The 12355-nt window shown below is 42.8% G+C and overlaps 1 protein-coding gene across 4 annotated transcripts in view; it reads left to right on the top strand.

Annotated features, from left to right (window-relative positions):
* LOC143768960 (centromere protein Q-like) overlaps positions 1-12355 on the top strand; it is a 143586-nt gene that overhangs the window by 26890 nt on the left and 104341 nt on the right. For all 4 annotated transcript variants that reach the window (XM_077257568.1, XM_077257567.1, XM_077257566.1 and 1 more), the window contains exon 2: positions 4203-4291. In XM_077257568.1, the coding sequence (XP_077113683.1) occupies positions 4223-4291 (69 nt within the window). In that variant the 5' untranslated portion in view covers positions 4203-4222. The remainder of the gene's footprint in view (positions 1-4202; positions 4292-12355) is intronic.

Genomic DNA, 12355 nt, shown 5'->3' with positions numbered 1-12355 from the left:
GCCGCCCGCCAAATCGGACCCAGAGTGGCGCCGCCCGCCAAATCGGACCCAGAGTGGCGCCGCCCGCCAAATCGGACCCAGAGTGGCGCCGCCCGCCAAATCGGACCCAGAGTGGCGCCGCCCGCCAAATCGGACCCAGAGTGGCGCCGCCCACCAAGCCTCAACCCTGAGGGGCTACAACTATCAAACCAGCGCCTGAGGGGCACCCAAGTGTGAAAGTCTTGCAGGGGCAGCCCGGGCACCATTCCAAAGCACTATCTGTAGTTCCTTCAGGAAATACCCATCTAGTTATTTCTTGTCTTGCATTAATAAAAATTTGAATGACCTTTTGAGAGATCGCTGTTTTTGCATATCATTTATTTATTTTTTTTCTTTGTTCTGGAAAACTATTTTATGCATTTAGGTTGATCTTGGTATATACATTTATTTAGGCCATGTTCACACGTTGCAGGTTTTACTGCGGATCCGCGTGGTTTTTGACGCTGCGGATCTGCAGCTGTTTTCCATGCCATCTACAGTACCATGTAAACATATGGAAAACCAAATCTGCTGTGCACATGCTGCGGAAAAAAACGCGCGGAAACAGTGTTGTTTTTTCCACAGCATGTCAATTCTTTGTGCGCAACTGCAGCGTTTCTGAACCCATTGACCTGCATTGAGTCGGGCACAGCAGCAGCAAAACCACAGATGTAAAAAAGATCTGCGGTTTAGCTGAGGAGGAAACGCTGTAGTTCGGGAAGGGGGAAGAGTGTGGGCGGTGACTGTGTGTGTGCGGGCGGGATCTGCTGTCTCTCCGTGCCGGGTCTGCGGGCTGTCCGGGTGGTCTGTGGGCTGTCTGGGTGTGTGTGGCTGTGTGTGTGCAGGCATCGTCCAATGGGACTACAAGTCACATCGGGCTATGCCTGCTACAGTGACAGTGAGTCACACATTAGCCAATGATTGGACAGTAGTAGTCCCATCATCCAGCTAATGTGTTGAATGTATAAAAAAAACATGCATGCAACATATTACATACATGCATGCAACATATTACATGCATGCAACATATTACATGCATGCATGCAACATACTACATGCATGCATGCAACATACTACATGCATGCATGCAACATACTACATGCATGCAACATGCATGCATGCAACATAGAGTACATACTCACCATCACTTGTCACTTTGATCCCCGAAGCCAGTGTCGCCTTAAAAAATATTAAAATAATAAACAAACCCTATACTCCCTGATCCGCAGAAATCCAATTAAAACGAGTGTCTCACGACGATCTCCCGTGGAGAACAGCAGCATCAGCTGATGCGATCGCTCTCCAGGGGCTCCAGGAATACAATGACGGAAGGTATCCTTCCGCATTGTATTCCTCCGCCACTGTAAAAAATAGTCCCTAGTCTCACTTGTGGCACTGCTGTGTGAGAAAGTTCCCACGCAGCAATGCCATAAAGTGGGACTCTGAACTAAGGTAACCTCAGTGATGCACTGCAGGAGCCATTGTCTCCTGTCAGTGTGTCACTGAGGGCCCTTTAGAGCAGTGACATCACCCGATGTCACTGTTCTATAGGGAAGATGGTCGTCAGTAAAGGCTATGCAGACAGCTGCGGGCTGACATTCATAGCCTGAGAAGGGGCCATGGGTATTACCCCCTTCCCAGGCTACAAATATTGGCCCCCGGCCGTTGGCTTTCCCCCTCTGGCACAGAAAATTGCGCAGGAGCCCACGCTGTTTTTTTCCGCTTTTTTTTTTTTTTTTTTTAAATTGTTCAGTAAGAAACATGGGCCTTGCTAGTATATATCTATAGATATATCTATACATGGATAACTATGGATATATCTATGGATGGATAACTATGGCTATATCGATCTATAGATATATTTATAGATATGCCAGATAAAAAATGAAGGCAGCACTCCTATTCTTTTAAAAGTGAAGAAAACTTGTGAAGTTTATTTCAGCCCCACATCTCTATACGACGTTTCGGCTCACACTGAGCCTTTCTCAAGCTTGAGAAAGGCTCAGTGTGAGCCGAAACGTCGTATAGAGATGTGGGGCTGAAATAAACTTCACAAGTTTTCTTCACTTTTAAAAGAATTGGAGTGCTGCCTTCATTTTTTATCTGGCATATTATTTGGGTGGATGAGTGGACCGTCTTGCCCAGGAGGCCTGGCACCCATTGGTGAGCATTGTGCTGTTTCCAATTTTTTTATCTATATTTATAGATAGATATATCTGTAGATACATAGATGTTTCTATCCATATATCTATCTGGCTACTTTCACACATCAGGTTTTTGCCATCAGGCACAATCTGACGAGTTTTGAAAAAACGGATCCGTAGTGTGTTTTTTTTCCACCGGATCCGTTTTTATCTCATAGAGTTGTATTGGTGCCGGTTTACACCTGATGGCCACATGTTTCATCCGTTTTTTACCGGATCCGTCAGAACAGCTGTTTCCAGCGGACAGAGAAAACATACAGAAAAATGTTTTTTTCTGTCCGGCGAAAAGACACCCAGCGACGGATCCAGCGAAAAACATGCCTGATGGATAGATGTAGATAGATATATGGATAGTTAGGCTACTTTCACACATCAGTTTGTTTCCGTCAGGCAGGATCGAGCAAATTTTTTAAAAAACTGATCTGTTGCAAATAGTGAAAATCTGATGCAACTGATCTGTTTGTTTTTTAGAGAGAAAGAATGGAAAATGTACATGATTTCAATGGAAAAATGCATGAAAAAACGGATTCGGAGGCCGGATTCATCATTTCACATCTCAGTTTCATACGTTTTTCACCGGATCCGTTGCTGCGCCTTTTTTCGCCCGACAGAAAAAACTTTCCTCTGTACATTTTCTCCGTCCGCCGGAAAGTTTATTTTGATGGATCCCGCAAAAAACAGATGAAACATGTGGCCATCAGGCGCAATCCGGCACTAATACAACTCTATGAGAAAAAAACGGATCCGGCAGAAAAAAAAACGGATACGTTTTTTTTTTCAAAACTCGCCAGATTATGCCTGATTGCAAAAACCTGATGTGTGAAAGTAGCCTAACTATCCATATATCTATCTACATCTATCTATCTCATTCCATCTATCTGTCTGTCTATCTATGTGTGTAATGGAGTGTGGTTGGACAAATGTAAAAAAGGAGGTTGGACAAGACATGACATCACAAATCTTTTTTTTTTTTTGTTCAATAATAAATCTTTATTTACCTTTCAAAACCGTGCAAAAACCGCATCAAAAACGCATCTGCGTTTTCTGCCAAGAGCTGCAGATTTAGTGCAGAAAAATCCGCAGGCAAATCTGCAACGTGTGCACATAGCCTTATTTGTGGTGCCTACCTTGATATCTTCACTAGAGTTGAGCGAATTTGTTCTAGTTCCCTCTTATTTGGCAAGCTATAGTGCTTACCGAATAAGCTGCAGAGGGAACCCGGCTTCCTAGATCATGCCAGCTGATCGCCGCCGCAGCTGCATGTGTCGCGGCTGTGACAGTCACGACACATGCATGGATAGTCCAACAAACAAGCTCTTCATGCATGTGCTGTGACTGTGACACAGCCACGACACATGAAGCTGTGGCGCTGATCAGCCGGCACGATCCAGGAAGCCGGTTCCCTCTGCAGCTTTTTCAGTAAGCACTATAGCTTGCCGAATAAGAGAGAACCCGAACAAATTCGCTCAACTCTAGTCTTCACCACTTACTGAATTAGGTGCTTCTTACAAGCACCGTGCGCCACCACCACGATTGTTGTCTTAGCTAGGAACTGGCACACAGTTTTGGCCTAATTAGGTCACTTTTACAGTGAATTTGTTATTTGGCCTTGATCACACTACAGCTTTCTTCACTTTGCAAAAAAGTTCTTAGAAATTGTCCAGGACTAAAGTGAAAACACCAAAGTCAGATTTTTATTTTTTTTTTGCACAAGTTTGAATTGTGCACAACTTTTGTGACATTTCAAGCAGTTCTACAATACAAATATGACTTGAGATTTGAGGCCTATATGTGGAATCCATGAAGGACCCTGCACCCATTTTTTTGTATTAAAAAGAAGCAAACCCCTTTTGTGTAAAACCTTGGAGAATGTGATTATTATTTTTTTATATGTATATAAAGCCAGTTGGGTTGGAAAAATGTTCATGAAATAAGCCTTTAAGCATGTTTGCCAAAAAGTGATTTCCATGTATATTCCAGGTAACCCAACTGACAGAAAGATGGCCCCAAAACGACAAAGCACCAGAGTCACATTTGAAAGCACTGTGAAGTCGAGCAGTGATACACAAGTAAGCCTTTCTTTGTTACTTTGGAAGCAGCGCTAACATATTGTACATACAAGTCTGCAATAAATGAGTTCAGTATTAAATGTCTGGGCTCAGGAATGCCCCCCTAAATTTAACATTCAGACGGAACTGTGGGAGATTGTGACAAGTGATGTGTGCAGTGTAATGTAAAGCCTGCTTAGATGCGCAAATAAGAGTGGCTTGAGTAAATTAATGGCATTTTACTCACAAATAGTACATATGACTTCATTCATTTTCAAACAGATATGGCAGCACTCTGTACCGCTATAGCATGCAAACATAAAATGTGGGAATTGAATTGCATTACTGCACTATAGCGCTACAGAGAGCTGCCTTATCGGTTTGATTGTATATGAGTTGGAGACTCTATTTATATGTAGCCTTCTGACAGAGCACTCTGCCCCTTAGCCTTAGGTGGTTTTTAATTGCAGCAGGATTTTACCCCTCCACAGAGATATAGACTTTAGTCCAAGAGAGGATTCATATTCGGTTCCCAGAGAGATGTAGACTGTCTAAGAGAGGATGGGCATTAGGTCCTGGCAACGAGAAACACCTTAACCTGGCTGTCAGGTACACATGAATTGGTCAATTTATGTGCAAAGCTTTCTCAAGTTTTCATATTTTTAGTGCAGTAAGGCTATTCAATTATCATATTTTATGTTTGCATGCTATAGCGGTACAGAGTGCTGCCTATCTGTTTGATGAAATTGATGAAACCAAAAAATCCCCAATCTATATATAGGGAAAAAGAGGCATAGGCAATACATTTAAATTCATTAAAAAAATTATTTAAATAGATCAATTTAAAATAAAACAAATATATTAAACAGGGGAATGCTCATAATACATATGGCTGGGAACACTATCCAAAACCAGGCGGTATCACAGTAATAATAATAATCTTATTTAACAGCAGCAAGCTTCCTGTTAAACAGGATGTCGTCGATGTAACGACTCCATCCCTGTATGGCTTCATTACCCCAATCCTCTTCTTGGAAGATGAGTCACTCCCAATAACACATAAATAAGTTTGCATATGAGGGGGCACAAGTGGCCCCCATAGCAGTACCCTGTTGAAGATAGATGTCCCTATTAAATATAAATGTTATGTTCCAGTATAAATTTCAATAGAGTCAAAATGAGTTCAATCAAAGAGGACTCCAAGTTACTCTCTCACAGATAATGGGAGGTTACTTTCAAACCATCAGAATGCTTAATGGAGGAATGCAGCACCTCCACATCAGCTGTGACTAGGACCGCCCCTTTTTCCAACTGCAAAGAATCAAGTCTTTTTAATATCATAGTAGTGTCTTTGATGTAAGATGGCAGCATCTGTACTAACGGTTGGAGATAGTAATCGATAACTGTGCAGATCTCACAAAGCTACCGTTCCCTGCCACTATAGGCCTTCCAGGTGGGTCTACCGGATTTTTATGCACCTTTGGCAACTTTTAATTTGTTGCCTTTCTTGGTTGTAACTTGCTTATGGCTTCAACTAATCTCTTGGGAATGATCCCTGTTATGAACTGGTGGCCTAGGAGCAGCATGGACGAGCTCTGGAGTAGGTGGCCTCTATACTGACCGCAGACCCTGAACTTAACACATCAACTAGAAGTAGCCGTGGGATGTTCCTGTCACTCCCTAGACACCTCGTCACGACTGGAGGACTAATTACACCTAAAGAAAGAAACAGGAATACTATCTTGCCTCAGAGAAAATTCCCAAAGGAAAGGCAGCCCCCCACAAATATTGACTGTGAGAGGAGAGGGAAATTACAAACGCAGACTGAAAACAGAATTTAGCAAAGGAGGCCACGCTACCTAGAAAGAAAAGACAGGAAAGAGTACTGTGCGGTCAGTATAAAAAATACTACAAAATCCACCACAGAGAATACAAAAATCTCCACACCTAACTAAAGGCATGGAGGGTAACTCTGTGACTCCAGAGCTTCCAACTTGGCTGAGTAAATCTTAACACAGACAAAGCTGGACAAGAAAAAACATAGCAATTCACAGAACTATTAAGTCCACTGCATGTAGACTGCAAAAACAGAGCCAGGACTTATCTTTGATTTGGACAATCCAGAAGGAGAAACCAAGCAGAGATGTGGATCCCTAGAAAACAATGGACAACTGGCACTCAATAAAGGAAGGAGCCAGACTAAATAGCCCCGTCCAAAGTGGAAGCAGCTGATGACTGTTGTGAAGGTCAAACAGCAGCACTACCACTTATAACCACCGGAGGGAGCCTAAGAGCAGAACCCACAACAGAATTCACAACAGATCCCATCCTCAAAGGCTGATTCTAATATACTAATTCTTGCTGGAATTCAGTTAATGGATTGTAACATAGTTTCTTCTAGCAGCTGGTATTACCCAAAATCTTATTGGCCTGTTTCTCATACATTTTACTAGGCTATAATACCGTGTTATCCCCTTTATCTACCTGTTTGATGACTATATCATCCCATGTCTGAAGTTCTTTCAATGCCCTTCTCTCACTTATATTTAAATTGGAAACCCAATTGGGAATGGGGGGCAAACTTTCAACCTCTTTTGTAACCATTTTGATTAAAATTTCAACCACAGTGAAGGGACATAGACAAGCATAGGAAGATGACAGAACAGTCCATAGAGTAAGTAGAAGGCCAAAAGCCAGTTGACATGATGTTAGAGCTCCCAGGGTCGCTATTCCACCTGTGATACACACACACACACACACACACACACACACACACAAAAGAGGTAACGACAAGCGTAGGGAGATGACCAAGAACTGTCCATAGAGTCCATACAAGGTCCAAAGCCAGTTGACACGAGAGTCACCACCTGGCTTATCTGACCGTCTCCATGGAACCAGGCGACCAGCGGGTCCCAAACCTGGCTTTCTCCAAACATATCCATGGTTCAGAGATGGTCACTGGATCAGATCTGTGTCCTTCCAATCGGAGCTGAAAATCTCTTGGTTGTTTCCTATAGAATCATAGACCAGTGTACTTTGTGATGGTGCCATGATGAATTGGCTGCTGTCCTTTCTCTTGTCTGTTGGGTGGTTTGCAGAATGTCCAGCTGGTAGCTCTGTTACTTCAGTCTCCCATGATGTGATCTGAGTCTTTTTATACCCAAGGTTTGTAAGCTATTTTTAGAATTACCCAGGGTCCTATAGTCCTACATCAAGATAAGGTAAACAATGGTGATGGGATCCAGTAGCACTATTAGCATATTGGCACACATCAATAAACAAAGCTTAACACACCCTATGTACAGTCACTATTACAGACTTACACAGTATGTTAGATAGTATATCAGTTGGCAAGTCTGTCTTCTTAACCCACCAGACATAAACAATTAAATTCACAAGCCAATATACAGATAGAAAGCCAGTTCTTTTGGTTTGCAAAAACATGCTTGTCTGGGAAATTAAGATACAATCTGGTTTCTTCACAGCCCCTTTATTGGTTTTCCTGTTATAGAAGATGTCTGGATATCTTCTATTTTCCCTATTGGACATTCTTGTATGTACATAACTCTCACTGGAACTTTCAGTTTCACTACATGAGGTACTGCTCTCGGCATATTACAGTTGTTCACGTAAAGATCCTCCCATCTTTGATATAGAAGTATTAGGTTTCTTTTTAGGGAGCTGCCATCTGAAAATGTTATCAGTCTCAAAATCAGTGGTGTCTCTCATAAATGTCTTTAATTTAAGTTCACTAATCTCTGCTTCTTTTTTATCTATTTCTTTTTCCATTGTCTGTATAAAATTCTCCATTTTGTCAGCCACTAGTTGTTTCTTTAGAGTTTTGTGTAGTTCTTAAATCTCATTATCTAACATATTCATACAAGAAGTATTCTTATCAATAATAATTATCATAAATTCCACTGAGCATGAGATAGCAGCAGCTTTTTTTCCATCTTGATATTAACTCAGAATCTTCTAAATCAAATGACGGATAAACTTGTACACGCAGTCCCCTAGGCACAATATTGCGGGCAACATAATTCTCTAAGGTTCGCTGTGGAACGCTCCATACCTAGGAGAGATATCCATGTAAGTTTACAACTTTCATTTATATTACAGATCGCAGCTTATGGAAATGCTCTATGCACTTTATAATGTTCAGCAGGCTATTTAGTGTTTTATAGCAAGGTTATCGACTTCAAGGATATTTAGCACCTTAGGAACCTTTGTTCCATTGTAATTGAATATGTGCAATTAGCCGGATTACTTACGGTAATGCTCTTTTAATGAGTCCATGACAGCACCCACTGGAGAGATAGGGATCCGCCCCAAGGAACAGGAAACCTACAGAGACATAAAAGGGGGCGGTCCCCCTCTCCTCCTCAGTTTAATTTCAGAGTACCCGGAGGACCGCCAGTATTAGTCAACCATAATGCATCATCAGAATATAAACTTCATAGAAGTAATTACATTGGCTTTTAATAGGGAGGGATGTGACTGGGTGCTGTCATGGACTCATTAAAAGAGCATTACCGTAAGTAATCCGGCTATTTACCCTTCGCCATGACAGCACCCACTGGAGAGATTTCCAGAGACCAACACCTAGGGGGGGACCACCGTGCTGAGGATAGTCCTGCCAAAGTGTAGGTCAGAGTCGGATGACAGGTCAAGCCTGTAGTGATTATAGAAAGTGGAAGGAGCCAACCATGTTGCAGCCTTACATATATCCTCGATTGGCACGTTCCCTCTTTTGGCCCAGGAAGAAGCCATGGCTCTGGTGGAATGTGCTTTGATGCCCTCCGGAGGTTTTTCATTTTTCATGGAATAGGCCAACCGGATAGCGTCTCTTATCCACCTGGATAATGTTGCTCTTGTGACTCCATATCCTTTCTTTTTGCCCTGGAAGGATATGAACAGAGCCCTACTCTGCCTCCAACTACTAGTTTTCTCAATATATTGCAAAACTACTCTCCTGACGTCTAGAGTATGAAATTTTTGTTCTTCAGGAGTAGAGGGGTCTTTAAAGAAAGTAGGAAGATGTATCTCTTGTGACCTGTGGAACTTCCCTGCTACCTTAGGAAGGTATAAGGGGTCTGGTTTTAAGATTAGTCTGTCATGAAATGTGAGAAGGTAAGGTTGATCTATCGACAAGGCCTGAATGTCGCTGACTCTTCTAGCCGATGTTAAGGCTACCAAGAAGGCTGTTTTTAGCAACACGTGTTTCAAAGATGCTGTGTCTATAGGCTCAAACGGAGATTCTGTTAGAGAGTCTAAGACTAGGTTTAGATCCCAAGGAGCTACACTAGGTATGTGGACCGGAGTAACTCGTTCACAGGCCGTGATGAAGCGGGATACCCATTTATTACCAGCAATATTATGGCCATAGAGGGCACCCAGAGCGGACACCTGGACCTTTAGTGTGTTAAACGACAGACCTAACTCTTTCCCTTTCTGTAGAAATTCTAGTATAGATTTTATTGGGACTTCAGAGGGGTTTGAACTAGTATGGAACTGAAGAAACTTCTTCCATATTTTGGTGTAAATTTTTGTTGTAGATGGTTTTCTGCTAAGCAGGAGTGTATCAATTAGGCCTTTTGAAAACCCCCTGGAATTTAATATCTGCCTTTCAAATTCCAGGCCGTCAGGTGGAGGCTGTCCACCTGAGGGTGGAAGAAAGGTCCCTGAGAGAGAAGGTTTGGGATTGAGGGAAGGACCCAAGGATCCGTCACCGACATTGACCGCAGGCACGAGAACCATTGTCTCTTGGGCCAGAATGGTGCTATCAGTATTATTCTGGCCTGCTCTTCCCTGATTTTCCGTATTACTTGTGGAAGCAGAATTATCGGAGGGAAAGCATATGCTAGCTTGAATTGCCAGGGTGTTTGAAGAGCATCTAGAATGTCCGGGTGATCTGCACGGGACCGAGATGCGAATTTCTGGACTTGTTTGTTCTGTTCTGTAGCGAACAGGTCTATCTGGGGCTTGCCCCATAACAATGTTATTTTGTGGAAAATGTGAGGATTGAGACACCATTCTCCTTGGTGAAGAGTGTGTCGACTTAGAAAGTCTGCTTGTTGATTGTTCTCTCCTTTGATGTGGACTGCCGAGAGGGACAACAGATGCTTTTCGGCCAGGATTAAGGTTTTGTTTGCGGAAGACATTAGAGCGTCTGATCTTGTGCCGCCTTGTTTGTTTAAATACGCCACTGTCGTAGTGTTGTCTGAACAGATTCTGGCGTGGCTTCCTCGTAACTGTGGGAGAAATTGACGCAGTGCATAGTTTACCGCATTCAATTCTTTCAGGTTTGATGAATATAAATTCTCATTTTTATCCCAGGTTCCCTGGCAGAATCTATCTCCCATGTGTGCGCCCCACCCGTGGGGACTAGCGTCCGTAGTTATCGTGTGGGATGGTGATATTACCCAAGGGACACCCCCTGCTAGGTTGTTTTTATCCAGCCACCACACTAAGGAAGACAAGACTTTCTCGGATAAAGTTATTTTTGATTCAAGGTGCCCCAGAAATTTTCTCTGTTCCCGAAGTATCTGGTGTTGCAACATTCGGGTATGAAGTTGTGCCCACTGAACGGCTGGAGTACAGGAGGAAAGGGATCCTAGTAAGGACATTCCTGCCCTCAGGGACATTTGAGGTTTGTGAATGGCCGCCACTACTTTCCCTTTTATAAGAGTTATTTTTTCTTGGGGAAGTAGACATTTTTGTTTTATGGAATCTAGATTGAACCCTAAAAATGTCTGAAGAGAAAGTGGGATGAGTCTGGATTTTTTATAGTTGACGATCCAGCCCAGGTTTTCTAAGGACGAGACAGTGTCAGCTAATCGTTCCGCACACTGAAGGGACGAATTTCCTACAACTAAAAAATCGTCTAAGTAGGGAATGATTAAGGTGTCCCTCTGGCGAAGGTAGGCCATTACCTCTAACATTACCTTCGTGAAGATCCTAGGTGCCGTGGAGAGACCAAAGGGCATGGCTGTATACTGGAAATGATGAATCTCCCCCTCAAGAGTTACTGCCACTCTTAAGTATTTTTGATACCTGCTATGGATAGGGAGATGGTAGTAGGCATCTTTTAAATCAATGCCGCCCATTTTACAATTTGGAAAAAGGAGTTTAATGGCCGATCTAATAGACTCCATTTTAAACGTATAATTTTTAATAAACGTATTGAGTTTTCTAAGATTTATAATTGTTCGAAATGAACCATCGGGTTTAGGGATTAAAAATAACGGAGAGTAGAACCCTCTACCCTCTTGTCCCTTTGGCACCCGAACTAAAACATTTTTAACTATGAGACTTCGAATTTCCAGTTCAAGGGCCCTCTGTTGCACTGGGGAGGAAAGGGCTGTTAAAATAAAGGAGTCATGGGGAATTTGGAGGAATTCTATCTTCATTCCTTCCTTAACAATATTTAGAACCCAGGAACTTGACGTGATTTTTCGCCATTGGGGAAAGAAAAATTTTAACCTACCCCCTACTGGGGTGTCTGGTGTGTTAAAATTTATTGTCTCTACGGAAGGGGGGACCTTTAAACATAGTGCCACCCTGTTTTCCCTCTCTTGTGGCCCATCGTGACGATCTTTCATTTTGTGTTCTTTTCCCGAACGGTCTCTTCCTAAAGGTTTTCCTATAGAAAGGAATTGAGGGGTCAGGAAAGGCTTTTTTCCTCTCCTTCGCTTTTTTGAGGATCTCGTCTAATGCTTTCCCAAACAAAAACTCACCCTCACATGGAATAGCACAGATCTTAGCCTTTGACTGCATATCCCCCTTCCAGCTCTTCATCCATAACGCATGTCTGGCATTATTAATCAGACCCGCTGATCTTGCTGCAAGGCGAAGAGAGTCAGCTGAAGCATCGGCCATGAATGCTGCTGCACCTCTAATTAGTGGTATCGCATCCCGCAATTTTTGTCTGGAGACCCCCTGTTCGATCTGTTGATCCAACTGATCAATCCAAACGAGCATGGATCTAGCTGTGCACGTGCTGGCAATTGATGGCTTAAATATGCCCGTGGAAGCTTCCCATGATCGTTTTAGTGACGATTCTGCTTTCCGATCTAGAGGATCAGA

The sequence above is a fragment of the Ranitomeya variabilis genome, chromosome 4 (assembly GCF_051348905.1).
Source record: "Ranitomeya variabilis isolate aRanVar5 chromosome 4, aRanVar5.hap1, whole genome shotgun sequence".
NCBI classification, from domain to species: Eukaryota; Metazoa; Chordata; class Amphibia; order Anura; family Dendrobatidae; genus Ranitomeya; species Ranitomeya variabilis.
This window is presented reverse-complemented; position numbering and strand designations above follow the sequence as displayed.